Source organism: Triticum urartu, chromosome 1 (assembly GCF_003073215.2).
Source record: "Triticum urartu cultivar G1812 chromosome 1, Tu2.1, whole genome shotgun sequence".
NCBI lineage: Eukaryota > Viridiplantae > Streptophyta > Magnoliopsida > Poales > Poaceae > Triticum > Triticum urartu.
The window spans coordinates 436,539,741-436,559,848 of NC_053022.1; the positions used below are offsets into that span (position 1 = coordinate 436,539,741).

The 20,108-nt window shown below is 45.4% G+C and overlaps 2 protein-coding genes across 2 annotated transcripts; one reads left to right on the forward strand and one right to left on the reverse strand.

Annotated features, from left to right (window-relative positions):
- The first annotated feature begins 542 nt into the window (after nucleotides 1–542).
- Nucleotides 543–5,619, forward strand: LOC125516804 (putative leucine-rich repeat receptor-like serine/threonine-protein kinase At2g14440). The gene is made up of 8 exons (XM_048682114.1): nucleotides 543–1,380; nucleotides 2,144–2,589; nucleotides 3,043–3,178; nucleotides 3,273–3,344; nucleotides 3,418–3,486; nucleotides 3,588–3,659; nucleotides 5,075–5,146; nucleotides 5,346–5,619. The coding sequence occupies exons 1-8, from the start codon at nucleotides 749–751 to the stop codon at nucleotides 5,383–5,385; spliced, it is 1,539 nt and encodes a 512-aa protein (XP_048538071.1). The 5' UTR covers nucleotides 543–748; the 3' UTR covers nucleotides 5,386–5,619.
- A 695-nt stretch (nucleotides 5,620–6,314) lies between these two features.
- LOC125516814 (argininosuccinate synthase, chloroplastic-like) lies at nucleotides 6,315–10,628 on the reverse strand. Its single transcript, XM_048682121.1, has 8 exons — nucleotides 10,404–10,628; nucleotides 9,684–9,831; nucleotides 9,540–9,588; nucleotides 8,982–9,164; nucleotides 8,394–8,468; nucleotides 8,136–8,321; nucleotides 7,855–7,943; nucleotides 6,315–7,062 (listed from the first exon to the last, which is right to left on the reverse strand). Exons 1-8 carry the CDS (start codon nucleotides 10,546–10,548, stop codon nucleotides 6,510–6,512), a joined length of 1,428 nt encoding a protein of 475 aa, XP_048538078.1. The 5' UTR covers nucleotides 10,549–10,628; the 3' UTR covers nucleotides 6,315–6,509.
- Nucleotides 10,629–20,108: the final 9,480 nt, after the last annotated feature.

Consider the following 20,108-nt stretch of genomic DNA (forward strand, 5'->3'; position numbering starts at 1 on the left):
TCCAAGAGGAGATCGACTATGGTGCCAACTACAGATGTGATTAAGTGTTGGGGGAAAAGAGGACTTAAAAAAGAAAGAGTACTTAGAGATTGGTGAGAAAACACGTGGCACCTTTCTAAAAAGGGGTTCTCAAGAGATGGCAAAAGAGACCCGGTCTCATAGAATTATTTTTCAGAAGGGGTAGAGCACGCTGGTTGTTTCTTGTTGCAGCCGGTGTCTTCTTTTTTCGAATTTGTTAATTTTAATCTAGATGAGTCAGCAAAGTCTCGTCTAATTTGTACTTTCTTCGTAAATTAATATAAAAGCGTTTAGATTACTATTTTAGTGATCTATAAACGTTTTTATATTAGTTTACAGAGGGAATACACTATTTGATAATGAAATAAAATAATAAAAAAATCTTTTTTTCTTATTCTTTGTGTGTTTTTCTGTCTATATGTTGTTCATGTTTCTGGCCATCGACCTCTTCTCCAATCAATGAAATCTTAGCAGCTCTCCTGCTAAATTTTTCTTAAAAAAAAGGACAACAAAGCTGAGCTGGAAAAAATGTCCGCGGATCCGCGTGACCCAGCCGAGCCCTACGGCCCGACCCGCCGCCGGGAACGCGCATGCGCATCCGCCGCCCGTTCTCCGCTGACCGCGCCCACCTTCCCCGCCGGCCGAGTCAACCCACCCGCCCAGCACGAAACCATCCCAATTCTCCTCCATTTCCGCCCAAAATCCTCCGGCAACAGCAAGGCTCACCAGAATGCGGCCTCTCCTCAGCGCCGCCGCCGCCGCCGCCGTCCTCCTCCTCCTCCTCCCCCTCGCCGCCGGCCAGCGACTCCGCGGCTTCTCCTACCAGCTCGACTGCGGCGCCGCGAGCTCCTCCACCGACAGCCGCGGCCTCCGCTGGGACCCCGACGGCCCCTACGTCTCCGCCGGCTCCGCCCGCCCGCTCTCCGTCCAGGGCCTCCTCGACCCCGCCCTCGCCTCCCTCCGCGCCTTCCCGTACCGCACCAACGCCAAGTTCTGCTACGCGCTCCCCGTCGACCCCAACCGCCGCTACCTCCTCCGCCCCACCTTCTTCTACGGCCCCACCTCGACGGCCCCGCCCGTGTTCGACCTCATCGTGGACGGCACCTTCTGGACCGCCGTCGACACCGCCGATGACGTCCTGGCCGGCAGCGCCTCGCACTACGAGGCCGTGTTCCCGGCCAGGGGCAGGAACCTGACCTTCTGCCTCGGCGTCAACCCCGACTACACGAAATCCGGCCCGTTCATCAACGCGCTGCAGGTCATCCAGCTCCATGATTCGGTGTACAACGCCACGGATTTCACGGGCAGCGCCATGGGCCTCATTGCGCGCACCAAGTTTGGCTCGACTGGCGACGTCGAGAGGTGAGTGCCGACTTCTCTGGCCGTGATTTCAGTGCCCTTTTAGTGATGAAGTGCTAGTAGATGTTCTGTGATTTCCCATAATTTGAGTAGGTTTAGGAATTAGGACTGCAGAACTGACTCATTGTCGATATGGCTGAGAATGCTGTCGATCAGGCATATACCAGTTTTTATCACAAGATAGTACCAGTTGGGCCAGTTCTTTGTGAAGTGAATAGCTCTAGGTTTCAGCTGTTTCTGATCTGAGGTTTATTTTGTCATGTAAAGTAACTCTGGATGTGGTTCACAACATTTATTCGGTAGATGTAGGTTGATTTGGTAGTTCTCTTTCTTTAAAGCTCTTCTAATTTCTATCGTCATGTTGCGGCTGTTGCTTCTTTGACTCCTATAGCATGTTGAGCAACGAACATGATCCCCCAATATCAAAGAAGCAGAATTCATCATATCGAATCCCTAGTTCTTAAGCAAAAATACCAAAAGTTCCTGAACCTCTTTCTCATTACTTTTTCGAGGAAACATGTGCATGCACTAGTGATTAGAACTTTACAAGTTTATTCCAAGGAACAAATAAGTACTTGTTAAAAAGATGCTCACTAAATGAAGTACAAAAAGGAAAGAAGTGTGTCGGCCTATATCATATATGTTTTCCTTTTCTTCTGTTCTCCCATTTGTAGAGGACTACGAATTAGAAGCTTTATGTAGTTTTTTCTTGTGAGGAAGTTCTGTAGATCTCTGACTTCATTTTCTTCATTACATTCAAACTTAGGTACCCTGATGACAGTTTTGACCGCTATTGGCAGCCATTTCCAGACAGAAAACATGCAGTCAGTAGTACCCACAACGTTACCTCAGCCGATTTCTGGAATCTTCCTCCTCCTGACGTATTTAATACAGCTTTGGTAGCAGAACAAAATTCACCCTTGGTGTTGCAATGGCCTCCAATATCTCTTCAGAATGGCAGCTATTATGTTTCTCTTTATTTTGCTGATACATTGGCTAATAGTTCGAGGACCTTGGATGTGAATATTAATGATTACCAGTTTTACGAAGGGACAGTAACATCAGCTGGTCTTTCTGTCTTTGCAACTCAATGGATTCTCTCAGGCCTAACCAGAGTTATATTGACTTCTAAGTCTGTTCTTCCACCACTTATCAATGCTGGCGAAGTCTTTGGAATTTTTCCCATCGGAAGACTGACAATTACACGTGATGGTACATCATTAGCTGCATTTATTCCTTTATTATCAATTGTTTCCCCCTGAGTTGACAGTGCATGCAAAAAAGCAATGAAACATTTCCTGTTCAGCCTGATGCAATGCACATTATGTATGTAAATGTGTAATGATTCTGGTAGCATTGATTCAGTTATTTGTATGGTAGATTGTATGTTTATGTACTGTGTTAGCAACATGTCATCAAAATGTGCCTTGGTGAATTTGCGTATACATGACCATTCGACATCTCTCCCAATTTTAGCATCACCTCGAGTCATACTTGTATTCTTCAGGTATTTTATCAAGTGTACACATCGACTTTAGGTTGTAGTGATTGTCCTTTAAATATTGTTGTGGGCGTATTACATGATGTTCTTGCAATGCAGCAAGTTGCTCTAACTTGCGCCTGTCTCTTTTATGAAATTGACCTAGTATTTTCATTTCTTTACAGCGCTTGCTATGGAGAGTATGAAGAGAAGCCTCCAAAACATACCCGATGATTGGATTGGAGATCCATGTATGCCTCATGGATATGCTTGGACTGGAGTTACATGTGATGAAGGACAAAATATACGTGTCATTTCATTGTGAGTTTAACTCATGATCCTTCCATCTATACGATGCAATTCTTTTATCCTTTGCAAGTTTGCAGTAACAATTCTTTGTATTGGTCTACACCAGGAACTTTTCAAGTATGGGTATCTCCGGATCTCTGTCACCTGACATTGCAAATCTGACTGCTCTTACTGATATGTAAGTTCTATTTATAATCGATCAAGGTGAATGAAAATATAAGCTAGCAAAATGACACTATTACCATTGGCAGATCTTTTGCAAACAATAGCTTGTCTGGAACTATTCCTGATTTCATCAATCTGGGAAAACTCCAACGATTGTAAGCTAACCCTTCGGCCTTTGCAATTTAGTTCGAAAATTGTTTATACAATCATACTATTCATACGTTACTTCAAAAATTGGTTTGTCTTTACTTTTTAGGCACCTGAACGATAACAAGTTGAATGGAACAATAGCTCAGACGTTGGGGACAATTCAGCCTTTGCGTGAACTGTGAGTCTATTTGTGTCAATATTTTTTACTTATTGGTTATTGTTCCAGTTTCAGAATATTTGCCTACATTACTGCTCATGTCAGAGTATTCAAAGAACAGAAAGCATAAAACACGAAAAGCATAGCAACTATTTTAGAAACATTTGCCAGGCCCCCGGGTTGCCCTTTCAGGCAGCACGTAGATCGTAGGACTGACTGCAGCGTGGCTTCTTCCCGCTCGTCCATTGCCAATGGTGTTGGAGGAGGATGGTTACTATGCGCCGTTCAGATCTTTTCTGTGGTGTTCTGTTCCAGAGGTGCTTTGCTTGATTGGCGCAGTGGCTGTAGTGGTAAATGTGGCAGCTCTGGCGGTCATGGAGGCTCATATCTGGAAGCTGAAGCGGCTCCTTGGCCATAAGGGAAACTGATCCCTTATCCACAGTCTTTTGCCATAAGTGCAACACCTCAAACCTGGGGGATCTTATTTTATTCTCATTGCAAGTTCCCTAGATTGGTGTCGTTAATTCACGTGGGATGAAACTTCCTCTCAAATTCCCGCTCCTGATTCCCACCAAGCACCAAACGTGGGTTTGGGACTAATAATCAACTTCCCAAGCCTAATCCCCCAATAAACCCCCACCAGTAAATTCCCATCCCCTTTCCCCAAAATAGCCATACACGCTGAGAGAGTACTCAAGCCACAAACTTTTTTCCATGTCGATCTACAGTAGTTTATTTTCATTCTGAAGACATAACTATTCCTTGGCCAATATTCGGTATCTGCATGGTGTGTTTATTTCTGCTGTTGGCAATTTACCCATTGGGTATATTTGATTAACCCCTGAGTAGCCAATTGCAGCTCCTTTAGTGCATTTTGTGAGTTTTTGCAGTTGGCATTTTGTTAGAAAAAAATGACTGGTCGTTTGTAAATAGATTGTACTTGCATGGACTCCGAGCAATGTTTAACAAAAAAATATCCGCATGTAAATTTGTACTCCCTCGGTTCCAAAATAAGTGTTGTGGTTTTAGTTCAAATTTGAACTAAAAGTCTAAAACAAGGACAATTATTTTGGAACGTAGGGAGTAAGTTCTAAATTGTCAATATCTTAGAGATTCTTGCTTGTACCATCTTATTCCTTGGTGCATCACAAGTTTTGAATGTTCCTACAATCTACTCCCTCCGTTCCTAAATATAGGTCTTTGTAGAGATTTCAATAAGTGACTACATACGGAGCAAAATGAGTGAATCTACACTCTAAAATATGTCTATATACATCCGTTCATCCGTTCTTTGTAGTCCATTTGAAATCTCTAAAAAGACTTATATTTAGGAACGGAAGGAGTACTTATTTTCATTTCCAAATTAGCTGCACTTTATTTGCTTTTGCACAAGCCATAGCAAAGCACTTGCTTACTGTTTTTCTTCATGTATCCAGATTCTTGCAAGGCAATGATCTGGGTGGAGCAGTTCCACAGAACTTGCTGAACAAAACAGGGTTGACTAGCAAGTAAGTTTCATCTAAGGCTTTCCAGGAAATCTTGATTACTACTCCCTCCGTTCCAAATTACTCGTCGCAGAAATGGATGTATCTAGAACTAAAATACATCTAGATACATCCATACCTGCGACAAGTAATTCAAAACGGAGGGAGTAGAAATTTCCCATGTTCATTGGACACCTCGTAATTATATTTCATTTGATTGTAGATTTTGTCCGGGCAATCAGTTCACACAACCACAGTGCTGACAATCAAACACTTTGTTGAAGACAGTAGGATGGTGTGTTTATTCTTTTAGGGTGGCTAGAGCAAGATTTTGTAACCAGTCAAATGTGTGTACAGTAAAATGATTGGAACCCAGTGAAACGAGTTGGCGGAAGCAGGTGAAGATAAACAATCCTGATTGTACAGTGCCAATTCTGTAGTTTACATTGTCAGTGTGTAACGCGAGGAGAAAATGAAACACTGTTAAATTCTCTCAACGAGCCCTGAACTGAATCAGGTTCCTTGCATACACCTACCCTGCAAAATTTGGGCGCCCAGAGAGCAAAGCACAGCCAGCTTCAAGAGCGACTGGTGAAGAAATGATAAAACCGAAAAGCCAATCGTGTAACTTTATTTTCTTTGAGAAGAAACACCCACCGGCATTTCAAAAGTCAAGGAATACACTAAAGACCCTTTCCGCAAAAAAAAAAGGAATGCACTAAAGACCCAAGCAAGAAATGAAAAATATACCATAGCCTACAAAGTCATTCAACTCCGTCTTTTTAGCCAGCCCATGAAGAACGCTCCCGAAGAAAATTTTGTCAGAAAGGTGTTGCAAAGATGGAACCAGAATCTCTAGCAACCACACACGCCACCATGGGCTATAGAAACGTCAACAGAAACTTATCGCAAGAGGCAGGACAAAGCACACGCTTGACCAACAAGTCGCTGAAGATCGATCTGTCCCAGAACCACCATGGGTAAGTTAGAAGAATACGAGGCTTGACAAAGAGAGGATGCACTCCTGTACGACAATGATGCTCGTCCAGATCCACGGAACCACTCTCAAAGTCTACCAACGATGTTGGAGCCAACACCATGGGGGCAGGGAGGAATTCCATCGTTATGATGTCTCTACGGATCAGGTCCCAGGAAGCCCAAAAATGATGCGAGTAACCGAACACACCCGGCCGCAGCACCAAACAGTATATTACTGCAAGTTGGAGCAACTCTTCAATACATACTACCAAACAAAACAGAAACTCCACAATGTGCTCAAAGCCCACCCGCCTGGAAATCTTCCATTTGTCCAGAGTTACTCAAAGACACACACTCGGCAGTTTTCAATGAGAAAACAATTTATTCGAGACGCAAAGACGACCTTAGATTAGATGCCCTTCTCCAGCATCGCGCGGACCCGGGTGGGGAGGCCGTACAGCCTGATGAAACCCTCAGCGTCAGCCTGGTCATAGATCTCCCCGTTCTCGAACGACGAGATGTCCTCCCTGTACAGGCTGTAGGGGCTCTTCCGGGACGCGACGGTCACCGACCCCTTGTACAGCTTCAGGGTCACCGACCCGGTCGTCGTCGTGGTGATGGTCTCCATGAAGGCGTCCATGGACAGCCGCAGCGGGTCAAACCAGCGCCCCGCGTAGACGAGCTCCGCGTACTTGAGGGCCAGCATGTCCTTCCACTGCATCGTCTCCCGGTCCAGTGTCAGGGACTCGAGCTCGCGGACCGCGGCCGCCATGATGGTGCCGCCGGGGGTCTCGTAGACGCCACGGGACTTCATCCCCACCAGGCGGTTCTCCACCATGTCGATGCGCCCGATGCCATGCTTTCCGCCGATTTCGTTGAGCTTGGCGAGGAGAGTTGCTGGCGAGAGATCTTTACCGTTGATAGAAGTAGGAACACCAGCAACTATACCAATCTCCAGATACCTGCATGAAGTTTAGTTTTTATACACAACAAGCTAACAGAGTATAAATATGTGTGTTATCGTGGAACAATGGAAACAACACTGTTCTGCAACCAAGCATGCAGTTAACCGATTGTTTTTGTACAGCCAATTATAATTATAATGTAACAAAAAGGCACAAACAAAGTGTTCTGTTCACAACAAAATTGGACTGACGGTAGTGTTACCAGTTCCAATGATTTCACGCATGATATTCAGCAAAAATTGTAGTTAAAAACAATACACGAACAAAGTGCTTACAACAGAAATGGACCGATAGTAATGTTCCTGATTCAAGTTATAGAAGATGATTTCATGAACCATAACATAAGTCCACCTAGAGATAGTTGATGGCCACAACAACGTGACCATTTCTATTCAGTATGACAGTGTCACTTTACATTAAAAGCTGCTGGGTAAATGGGTAAATGAAAACATGAAAAACTTAGCAATGTAAAAAACTTGGGAACTTCACAATGCTGAACAACTCAAGTTCATCATGCCACGATTCAACACGCCTAGTTTAGAATAATCGTGTCCAGAATCCAAATCATTTGGGTGGTTCTCTACGCAATTCAACTCTACGTGGGGGGATATGAAGTTATGAACCATTGCACAGATTTAGTAAAATAGGCCACATTGCAGCAAAGATGAACCATTGTACAGATTTAGTAAAAAGGGTACACTGCAGTAAATATAAAATAAAGAGCATAAAGAATACTTATTCAGGACAACAGGTGTGGCCTTATGGAAAGAAAAAGGATTGATCACATACTCAGGTTTTGAAGGTGCATTTTCTGGAGAAACAGACATCATATACATATCTTCTTTTGGCTCATTTGCTGGATCTTCCAAAATGTCACCCTGAAAATGTTGAGAATAACTCAGATCATCTGACAAGCATCACCCTTTTCAATCGAAGATTACTCGATGGCATCAATGTTACGCATCATGTACGAATTACTGTACGATATGTATCCTTCAAACCAAAAAAAAAAAAACAATACAGCTCCATAAACCCTAAGAGGCATCAACAAGACAATAGGTTATATATACCTCATGGCTAAGGTGCCACAAATTTCTATCTCGGCTGTATATTGATTTCTTTGAAACCGGAATTGGCACATTGTGTTTCTTTGCATACTCAATTGCATCTTCACGTCCTGTGATATCCCACTCCCTCCAGGGTGCCACCACTTTAAGTTCCGGATTTAAGGCATAAAATGTAAGCTCAAAGCGAACCTACAGAAAACGATAGCATCAGATGACTGCCCACATTAACATTTCCATGAACAGCAGTATGCCAGTATGTACCTGATCATTGCCCTTCCCAGTGCACCCATGAGCAACTGCATCTGCGCCAACTTCCTTGGCAACATCAACCATTGCCTGCAATAAAGATATATATTGCTTAGTAGTCCTCAAAGGAATATAAGGACATATAAAATTTGTGGTATATAGTTGCAAGTACTTCATTTGAATATTTCATCCATCCCACCAACTATTAGAATTACATATTTAAGTTAAGATCCTACAAAGCTTACAGCACAAGTGCAACTCTTACAGGCAAGACTTCCAGGGAACAAATAAAATAAAGTTTGAAGAAAAACAAACTTGCATTTATAAGCTCAATGAGAAATTAATCATGCTGTATGTAACAAATCTTAGACGGTACCAGGGTGGATGGCTAGCTATAAAAAGTGACAGCAACCTTATATAAATGATCTCAGAAGCATTTATTCTAGTACAAAAAAGTGCAGATTTTACAAAAAAAAAACACTCCAAAAGATACTGTAACTGAAGATCAACAACAGATTCATTTCAAATTTACTTGTAAGACAATTATGTTGCAGAAGTAATATGCACACAAATCACAAAATACAACTAGTTTATCAATTTCACCTTAGCAATAACAGGCCTAGCCATGGAAGTCCCAAGCAGATACTTTCTTTCGTAAACTGCACCAGCACGCAAGCAGGGGTATATATATTCACCAACAAATTCTTCTGTCAAGTCCTTCACAACAAGCTGGCTTGCACCGCTAGCTTTTGCCTTTTTCTCCAATCCTTCCAATTCAATGTCACCCTAAAAGGGTAAAATATGAGCTTAACTGATGGTTCACTGGAAGGAAGCTAGAAAAAAGGTCCAAACAATGCTAGTTCAGTTATGTACTGATAGAAAACAAAATACTCCGTAAAAAGGTATGATACAAAAACAACTCAAAGTTGTAAAATTTGGAACAGCATGAAGCCAGAGACAACAAACGAATAAATTATAGAATCTGTAACTCAAGGTAAAAAAAATATAACCATCAGAAGAGCAAAAACTAAGTAAAAATGTACAAAGAGGGACGGGAGAGAGAAAGTTGTGGCACTTATCAAGCAGGACATAGTTAGTAATTTAGCACAACATTGCAGATTAAAGGAAGACAGTAGAATCACTGAAGTTATGTTAACATACCTGACCAACATCAGCAGTGAAACAGACGACTTCACAGCCATAGTTCTCCCTTCAATAAAAAAAAAGAAACATAGTTTAGACAAACCAATTCATCCTTTAATTTGGTAAATTGCTTACTGAATTTAGAAACATTTGCAGTTGTACCTAAGCCATGGAACAATTACTGATGTATCCAAGCCACCGCTGTAAGCTAGAACAACTTTTTTCAGTTTGCCACGCAGTCCACCTTTCTTTTCATCACCACTAGTAGTTGCTGCATGCTCCTTTCCACTTGCCATCACGCAACTAACACCTGCAGATTTTCAACAACCATATGATGATATCATCATAACAGAAGCAAAATGATACCCCCTCCATAAAAAACACAAAAATAGGTCGGTCAAGTTTCCTATTGCAAATCTCCCTCTGGTCTAAAATGGCCAGCCCATGGAGAATAGGGCACTACTAGTACCAGCACCAGTTTTCATCAAAGGATGTGGAAACCCAGATTCAACAATACCAGAGGTCATTAGTAAACTATTTTAGTGAAAACAGGCTCCAGAGGCCTGAAAAATATGTTCCATTTCTTTCGACCATTTCACCGTAGGAGGCTAGTTTATCAAAATCTATTCCAGCAAGAAAGGAGGAACACCGTGTAACTTTTGCTTCGCAGATGAGATATTCGATACATGGCGAACTTTCAGACTTATATCCTAGCATGCGAAGCCGACCCAAATAGACTAAAAACCCGTAATCGAGCACAGAAGGATACTTCGATACATGGTACATTGCACGGAGGCGTAAACTTTTTGACGGGTAATTGCCGCAGGCCTTAGCTAACAGAACAAGAGATAAGACCAGTCTCCGCCAGCCGCGGCGAAATACCTCGGGCCGTCGTCGTCGAGGACCTCTCCATCGACACCCGGCCATGCTGTCGCCGGAGCCGAACGGAGGGCGGCGCAGGGGAGTCGTGCGGGTGCACGGCTGGGAGGGAGGGAGCGGCGGCGAGGCGGCGCATCGGGAGCGGCATGGGGGGCGGGCGGCTGGGTGGAAGTGGAAGGCTTGGGTCAGACGCGGCGGCTACAAGCGGGGTAGGTAGGGCACGAGGGAGACGAGCTGAGGTGGAAAAATAGACCCGCTCGGGCGAGTGGGACTGGACTGCCGGACTGGGGAACGCGACGTCGCGCACAGACGGGCCGACGGCCCATGCGGGACAGAAGGCGCGTATCCAGGAAGATCAGATTACGCTCAAAAAAAAACAGAAATATCAGATTGGCGAAATCACTTTTTTTTTGGATAACAGATTGGCCGAATCACAAGGACTTTCCCCTGACAACTAATGAAGAATGGAGGACATTCTGCGGGAGTGGTGGCGGCAGTTTCTAATGATTGTTATTTTATGGCGTGCGATTTTCCGCGTATCAATTTTGAGCATTGTAATAGGAAAGCAAATAAAGTTGCTCACAAACTTGCTAGATTAGCTAAATTTTCCGTGACTAGAGATTGTTTTGAGAAACCTATGAATGATATTGTAACTTTTCTTATTAACGATGTAACTGTTATTTCCAATGAATAAAGGCGATGTTTTGTTTCAAAAAAAATTAAGGAGTACCATTGCCACTTTTCACAACCTAGAAGTTTTCCCCTTTTCTAGATTTGTTTATTCAAAATGTTTTTATCTTTAAATCTGTGTGTCAAAACCACTGTCCGTTTTCACTGTTGGTTTCTCGCGTCGGCATTTTCAAAACTAGATCTCATGTTAATAGGAAGGAAACATGTGCCTCCACGAGAAGCAATCTCTCACGAAAAAACATGTTTTCTCTTTCTGAGGGGCATAGCTGTGCCTCTCGCGGAAGCAAACCTATGCCTCCATGAGAAGCAAATCTGTGCGCCTCTCGAAAAAAAAACACAACAGCGACTCTCGCTAAAGCAAATATGTGCCTACATGATAAGCAAATTTGTCTCTCTCGCAGAAGCAAAAAACGCGAGTTTTTTTCTTTCCGAGAGGCAAGTTGTGCCTCTCACGGAAGCAAATCTGTGCCTCCACGAGAAGCAAAATTGTGCCTTTCATGGGAGAAAAATAAATATTTTTCGCGCAATTGTTTCCCCTCCAAAACCTAGGAAAAGCCGGGCAAAAAACGAAAAGCCAAAAAACCATGAAAAATTCATCTAAAAATTGTAAACGTTTATAGAAAAAAAATCCTGAGGGAGCACCCAGAACGCAATACGTGGTAGCGGCTGACAACACGCCAAGTGATGCATCCTCAGCCAACCTTAGTCACTCTCTCAGATTGGTTATGAAGGTTGGTATGTCTGTATCTTTTGGATTTTGAGATCCAAATCTCATAAATTTTGCAAGTTCTAAGCAAAGTGCTCTCAGAGTACAACCCATATATTGGATTGCTAAGACTAAGGTTGTGTTTGGTTGTTGGTCCGGTAAGCTATCAACAAAAATTTGCAATCAATGGTCGAGGTGTGGATTCTAGTCAATGGCGGTGAAGGTTTTAGACCTGCTCGCATGGGCCACGGCGTCGGTCATTTGGCTGTGGCGACGGTTGTTTCTCCTGGAAAAGAAACATGAACGAAGATGACCTTGACTCCTCCAACAACGCATCAACGATGGCTACTCGTTGGGATGCGACGACGGGGGAGCTGCAAAATTCATAGCATGGAGGGATTTTGGTGGAAAAGAACCAGATCTCCTCTAGAACTTGGATGTGTTAGCAGTGCCCACCATGCGGTTGAATCCCGTCCACATCGCCTTTCTGCTCGTGAGAAGGACATCCAGGTGCCTTCTACCAAGAACCCTGACTCCCGCCTCGCGGCTGGACATGCACAAGTATAACATATATTTATACTTTGTACAATATATATCGTATATCATGAAAAAAAAATATATGCATAAACATCATTATTTTAATTTTAGTTAGCAAATAAAGTCTCCATACACCATCTACATGTGATATAACGTACTCAACTATAAAATAATTATTGAATAGATACAACATGATGAAGTGCGCCGAGGAGGAAGGGGGGCAAATACCCCCCTTTTTAATTTATTTAAGTATGTAGATATATTAGACCCTTACTTAAGATGGCCCATTGTAACACCCCGGATGTAACTTTCCCTATTTGTACTCCAACTCTTGCCGTTTCCGGCGTTAAGTTATATTTATTTCCTCGGGTTCGGGTTTTGCCTCCGTGTGTTGTTGTCTTTGTCATGCATCTCATATCATGTCATCATGTGCATTGCATTTGCATACGTGTTCGTCTCATGCATTCGAGCATTTTCCCCGTTGTCCGTTTTGCATTCCGGCGCTTCGTTCTCCTCCGGTGGCCATTTCTAGCTTTCTTTCGTGTGTGGGGATTAAACATTTCCGGATTGGACCGAGACTTGCCAAGCAGCCTTGGTTTACTACCGGTAGACCGCCTGTCAAGTTTCGTACCATTTGGACTTTGTTTGATACTCCAACGGTTAACCGAGGGACTGAAAAGGCCTCGTGTGTGTTGCAGCCCAACACCCCTCCAATTTGGCCCAAAACCCACCAAACTCTGCTCCATGTCCTAGAGCATTCGATCACGATCGCGTGGCCGAAAACCGCACCTCATTTGGACTCTCCTAGCTCCCTCTAGGCCTATATATACACCCCTCCGTTTTCGGATCTTCTCCCTCCCCGAAACCCTAAAACTGCACCTCCTGCCGACGGACACGTCCGATTCGGGCCGGACGTGTCCGCCACCGCCCGCCGCCGCCACGTGGCGCCGCCCCGTTGGCTGCGCCCGCCGCCTCCACCGCCAGCCCACCGCGGCCCGCGGCCGGCCCTCCCCGGCCCGCGCCGCCCGCGCCCTCCTCCTCCCGGCGCCGCGCCCGCCGCTTCCCTGCCGGCGCCGCCCCGCCGCCCGAGCCGCCACTCCGGCCGCCGCTCGCCGCCACCGACCTCGCCCGCGAGCCGGCCGCCGCCGCCCGCTTCGCCGCCCGCCGCCACCGACCTCGCCGGCGCCGCGGCTGCCGCCCGCCACCACCGGCCGCCCCGGCCTCGTCCCCGACTCCGGCCGGCCCAACTCCGGCGACTCCTCCGGCCGTCGATCCTCGGGCTCCGTGCGATCCAGATCTGGATCGGAGCTACAGTAAACCCTAGGAGAGGTTGATTTTTTTGCCAAGTCCCGGAGATTCCTGATCCAAGTTGCTATGTTCGCGGCTCCATAACTTTGCATCCATAACTCCGATTCATGCATATAGCATATCAAAATGTTCATCTCAGAGGGTACATCATTTCATTCCATTGCATCATTTTCATTTGAGCTCATCTTGATGCCCGAAATGCTGTTAGAAGAGGGCTACTTGAGTTAATTGTCAGATCTGTTACTCCGTTTAGCACTTTTGTCATTTTTGCCATGATTAATGTGTGCATGCTATGCCCGTGAGTTCTTCATATGTTTTGTTAAGGGTTTTTTCATCTTTCCATAGGTGCAACCCATGTATTTTTAGGATGTGTGTGGTGACTTGTGCAAGCTTGCAAAGTGGTGCACTTGCTAATTCTGTTTTCAGGGACTTAGTGATTTCACTAAGTCCTGGGATTGTTTAGTTCATGATGCCATATGTTCATGTTGTTTCCTAGTGATCCGTGCCTCTTTTGAGGATGATCAGTAAAGGAGTTTTGTTAATATTGTAGTGCTCTATCCATCCATGTCTTTGTTTGCAATTATGGAGCATCCTAGCTTGAGTCAATCGAGCTCTACTTTTGCTTCGTTGCGAATCTGGGCAGATCGTCAACTTGTTTGCGATTTTGCCGATGTTATTGTAGTTGATCCGTGCATGCTATGCCATTGTTCTTACCATGTCTAGCTTGTATTTTGTGCCTTCTTAAGAGATGTATGCTTGTATTGCCATGACTTGCACCGTGGTGAGTGCATCGAGCTTGTAAACATTCCTTCATGAGTTATATTTCAGCATGTCCCAGTTTTCACTAAGTCTGAAAACTGATTATGCTTTTTGCTATGTTCGTGTGCTTGTTAGTATATTTTGTGATCCGTTTTTGCTCAAGGTCACTAAGGGACTTTTGTTAAGCTTGTTGAGTAGCTCCATGCCATGTCTTTCTTTGTCATGTTCAGGTCCTGTAGCATGTTGATTTGTTGCTCCGAAGAGGGCTATATGATCTGAAATTCCAGACAAGTGTTAATTTCACTAAGTCTGAGATCTGTTTTACCATTTGCGTTTTTGCCATGCTTGTTTGAACCTCCTAATGGATGAATTGGCCATAGCTCAGTGATAGACTTTTGTTAAGCATCTTGTGTGCATCCCTGCCATGTATTTTTTCATCATGTTTGGGTGCTGTAGCATGTTCATTTCGTTGCATTTAGATGCCTACTTGCTGTAAATCGCAGACCGGTGTCATTTTTGAATCGCTTGCCATTTCCAAACCGTAACTCCGATTCCGGCGTTCTTTATATCGTTTTCAAGCGATTTCATCTCATATTTCCAGTGGCACCCTTGGAATTCCAAGTTGAGGCCAGGTTCATGCATTTCCTGTCATATTTTGCATTTTGCATCCCGCATCGCATCCCGCATAGCATATCATCTTTGCATCGTGTCGTTTGAGTTTGCACGTGGTTGATTGTATCCTTGTTGCTTGTTTGTCTTGTTTGGGTAGAGCCGGGAGACGAGTTCGCTAACGAGGAGCCCGTTGAGTTTGCTTTCGAGGATCCAGTCAACTCTGACAACTGTGCAGGCAAGATGATCATACCCTCGAGATCACTACTATCTTTGCTATGCTAGTTTGCTCGCTCTTTGCTATGCCAATGCTACGATGCCTACCACTTGCTTGGAAGCCTCCCCAAATTGCCATGTCAAACCTCTAACCCACCATTGTCCTAGCAAACCGTTGATTGGCTATGTTACCGCTTTGCTCAGCCCCTCTTATAGCGTTGCTAGTTGCAGGTGAAGATTGGAGGCCGTTCCTTGTTGGAACATCTTTTTTTTTACTTGTTGGGATATCATTATATTGCCATGTTATCTGAATGCATCTATATACTTGGTAAAGGGTGGAAGGCTCGGCCTCTCGCCTAGTGTTTTGTTCCACTCTTGCCGCCCTAGTTTCCGTCATATCGGTGTTATGTTCCCGGATTTTGCGTTCCTTACGCGGTTGGGTTATAATGGGAACCCCTTGATAGTTCGCCTTGATTAAAGCTTTTCCAGCAATGCCCAACCTTGGTTTTACCATTCGCCACCTAGCCTCTTTTTTCCTTGGGTTACCGGAGCCCAAGGGTCATCTTATTTTAACCCCCCCGGGCCAGTGCTCCCTCTGAGTGTTGGTCCGAACTGAGCTGGCTGCGGGGCCACCTCGGGGAAACTTGAGGGTTGGTTTTACTCGTAGCTAGTCTCATCTGAGTGTGCCCTAAGAACGAGATATGTGCAGCTCCTATCGGGATTTGTCGGCACATTCGGGCGGTGTTTCTGGTCTTGTTTTAACCTATCGAAGTGTCTTGAGTAACCGAGATACCGAGTCTGATCGGAACGTCTTGGGAGGAGGTCTATTCCTTCGTTGACCGTGAGAGCTTGTCATGGGCTAAGTTGGGACTCCCCTGCAGGGATTGAACTTTCGAAAGCCGTGCCCGTGGTTATGGGCATATGGGAATTTGTTAATGTCCGGTTGTAGATAACTTGAACCTTAATTAAATTAAAATGAATCAACTGGGTGTGTTACCGTGATGGCCTCTTCTCGGTGGAGTCCGAGAAGTGGACACGGTGTTGGAGTAATGTTTGCGTAGGTTGTTCTCTAGCTTCTCGCTCGTGCTTTGCCTCCTCTTCTCGCTCTCTTTTGCGAATAAGTTAGCCACCACACTTGCTAGTCGCTTGCTGCAGCTCTACTCATATTTTACCTTGCCACACCTATAAGCTTAAATAGTCTTGATCGCGAGGGTGCGAGATTGCTGAGTCCCTGTGGCTCACAGATTGCTATTACACCAGATGCAGGGCCTGATGATTCCGCTCCAGGAGACGCGTACGAGCTCAAGTGGGAGTTCGACGAAGACTCTCAACGATACTATGTTTCCTTTCCCGACGATCAGTAGTGGTGCCCAGTTGGGGGTGATTGGGACCGTGTCGCATGTTGGGTTCTCTTTCATTTTGGTGCCGTAGTCGGGCCTTGAGTGTATGGATGATGTAATGTTATTTATGTACTTGATTGACATGGCGAGTGTAAGCCAACTATGTTATCTCCCCTTTTATTATTATTACATGGGATGTTGTGAAGATTTCCTAACTTGCGACATATGCCTTCAATGCGATTATGTCTCTAAGTCGTGCCTCGACACGTGGGAGCTATAGTCGCATCGAGGGTGTTACACCCATAGGCCGCCACACCTTTTTCCATGGCCTAGGGCCGGCCCTACATCGCCTTCAGAGTTGCAGCCGCGGCTCGGCTCTGCTGTGCGGCCATTTGCTGCCGCGGCGGTCGACTTCGCCGAGTCACGCCGGCGCCACCGCTTTCGCCGGCGAGCCGGGACACTAGCTCCGATGACGATGATCTCGGGATTTGATTGGTATTTAGCGCGGAAGAAGGCCCGGAAGATTGCTTCGTTAAGATTGATGTTGCTTATTAGTGTCCTCGATTTGGTTAAGTCTTGCACTTATTAGTTCCCTAGATTTGACGATCTTTGTCCCAAGTTCTTTTATATGTAGCGTGTGAAGTGTGAGCGTTTGGGGCCAACTAGTTAGTGCTGATCGGTTCAAGTTCTATATGTGTTAGTTTGTGTTAGCATGTACTACCTTCGTCCCGGTTTATTGGTTCACTTTGTAATCTGTGTAAATTTTAATCAAATACTTACTTTTAGAAAAGGAGGATGACCCTTGGCCTCTGTATCTGGGAGATGCATGCGGCCACTTTATTGATTATTCTTGAAGACCTTACAAAATATTACAACAATATGTCTGAATCCGTCATCTTGGCAACATATGCCACTACTCCTATCCATATTAGAAGAACGCCCGTGCGTTGCAACGGAGTCACATTAACTTTAAGAGTTCAATATCAATTATGTTAATATTACATTTAATATTTTCATACATATTAAGTGACATTGACGACCTTTTTTACCATCAAATTCTCTCACACACACCCTCTCCCTCCCTCTTCCCCACTCTCTCCCCCTCCCTCTCTCTCTCTAACACACACACACATATCCATCTTATTCGGCACGGGACCATAATCCATCTATTTCACACGCACACGCGCTACTGCATAACAATATGGATTATGTGTATTATATTTGCCACCACAACTAAGGGAATTAATTTCATGTAATCGGCCAGCCACAGCTCCATGACAAACAACACATCTAAATTCTCAGCGTTATTCTTATGTAACATTGGCGAGAGGTAAACGACGGTGATTGTTTCCTTTATTTGGAGATTGATTACCATCCATGAGTTAAGCTAGGTACTAAAGAAGAATCTGATTGTGATACATGAATTGATTGTTGCCTTGTACGTTTGGTTTTGGTATTTGAAGATTGATTACCATCCGTTAGTTGGGTTACCAAAGAAGAAATCAATCACCATATGTAGAAAAAGGAACTACATTGCACATGCTTACACCTCATCTACTCCTGAGAATATATAGAATTGGAGCAAACAAAATAAGTCCAGACAAGAGATAAAACATCAATGAGGATCCCTAATGTCTTGACTAATATGTTGTGCTCGAGCTTGAGAAGCACCTACAATAAATTGGGAGGTGGGAGGGAGGACGAAAAAAACCAGGGGAGGTGGGACAAAAATAAACCCGGAACGGAGACTACCAACTGAGACATTAGGAGTAGAGATCAATTAGTTGATAAGAATAAATAGAAAACGGTGTTAAAAGGAGAAACAAATTAGAATACATTGAAAAACCAAAAGGACGATGTAAAAGGGGATTCGCCCTGCCCCCCGGGCCTTGCCACCGAACCGGCTCAGCGTCCAGTCCCCGCGCGGTCGTCTTCTCCTGTTCCCCGACCCGCCGACCACCTCGCTGGCATCGAAGGGGAATGGATAAGGGTGACGCCCTGCCTTCCCTGCCCCATGGCCTCACTCCTCCTCGACGCCCCTCCCAAATCCACTTCTCCTCCTCGCTCGCTCGATCCCGCCGGTATAGACGAAGTCAGACGCCACGGCCACCATGACCGACCCCGTCCACACGGCCACTGCCCTCCCTGCGGGCTAGGAGCTTGTCGGGGAGCTCCGAACGCCTTCGCTACTTCGTCTGCGCTAACGAGATCAAGTCCAGCACCCCCGCATCGACGTCGCTGTCGTCTTCCTCAACCTCGGGCCACCGCGACATTGCCGTTCGATTCGCGCCGCCCCGAGCTCCCATGTCTTCCCCTAGGGCGCATTGACACCGCCATGATCTCCTCTTGCCTTTCCCCTATTTCCCCTCTCGTTTGCTCTCGTTAGGTATTTTGCCGTGGCCGATGTCGGTGTCAAAACCGGAGGATCTCGGGTAGGGGGTCCCGAACTGTGCGTCTAAGGCGGATGGTAACAGGAGGCAGGGGACACAATGTTTACCTAGGTTCGGGCCCTCTTGATGGAGGTAATACTCTACGTCCTGCTTGATTGTTCTTGATGATATGAGTATTACAAGAGTTGATCTACCACGATATCATAGAGGCTAAACCCTAGAAGCTAGCCTATGGTATGATTGTATCTCTAAACCCTCCGGTTTATATAGACACCGGAGGGGGCTATGGTTACACAGAGTTAGTTACAAGGGAGGATATCTACATATCCGTATTGCCTAGCTTGCCTTCCACGCCAAGGACAGTCCCATCCGGACACGGGATGAAGTCTTCAATCTTGTATCTTCATAGTCCAACAGTCCGGCCAAAGGATATAGTCCGGCTGTCCGGAGACCCCCTAATCCAGGACTCCCTTAGTAGCCCCTGAACCAGGCTTCAATGACGATGAGTCCGGCGCGCAGTATTGTCTTCGGCATTGCAAGGCGGGTTCCTCCTCCGAATACTCCATAGAAGATTTTGGACCCAAGGATAGTGTCCGGCCCTGCAAAATAATTTCCACATACCACCGTAGAGAGAATAATATTTCCACAAATCTAATCTGCTAACGCGTTTTGACAGCACGACGTCACGTCATGGCCCAGTCATTATTCGAACCGTTTTTCTCAACCAGCACCGCACATATCGCGAGGCGGTTTTCTTGACACGTCTTGTCGAAGCAGAGATCGTGTCCCCCTTATTACGAGATTCTCATCAATACGGACATGGGTAACCCACTCGTGCCCGTTGGTATGACTCCTTGATTTTAGGTGAGTCCAAAATGGACGTGAGGAGGACGCTTGACATTCACCCTCTTTATAAAGTGGCCAAGACCTGTCCTTTTTTCTTCTCGCGCTCAAACGAATCCTTCCCCCGCCTCGAGTTCCAACACCCAAGGCTCAGGTCAGGCGCTTCGGACCTTCAACCATGTCCGGATCCAACCTCCAAGGTCGGTGGATGCCTTCCTCTGTTACAGAGGAGGACATCAAGAAGCTGAGAGAGGCCAGATATCTGACCGCCAAAATTTCGCACAGGCTACCTGCCCGAGGGCAGGTCATC

Coding starts and splice junctions, on each gene's coding strand:
- LOC125516804 (XM_048682114.1), top strand. CDS start 749: ATGCGGCCTCTCCTCAGCGCCGCCGCCGCCGCCGCCGTCCTCCTCCTC. Junction 2,590..3,042: donor ACTGACAATTACACGTGATG/GTACATCATTAG, acceptor ATTTCTTTACAG/CGCTTGCTATGGAGAGTATG. Junction 5,147..5,345: donor AAAACAGGGTTGACTAGCAA/GTAAGTTTCATC, acceptor ATTTGATTGTAG/ATTTTGTCCGGGCAATCAGT.
- LOC125516814 (XM_048682121.1), bottom strand. CDS start 10,548: ATGCCGCTCCCGATGCGCCGCCTCGCCGCCGCTCCCTCCCTCCCAGCC. Junction 9,589..9,683: donor GTAATTGTTCCATGGCTTAG/GTACAACTGCAA, acceptor TTTTTATTGAAG/GGAGAACTATGGCTGTGAAG. Junction 9,165..9,539: donor TCACTGCTGATGTTGGTCAG/GTATGTTAACAT, acceptor TTACCCTTTTAG/GGTGACATTGAATTGGAAGG.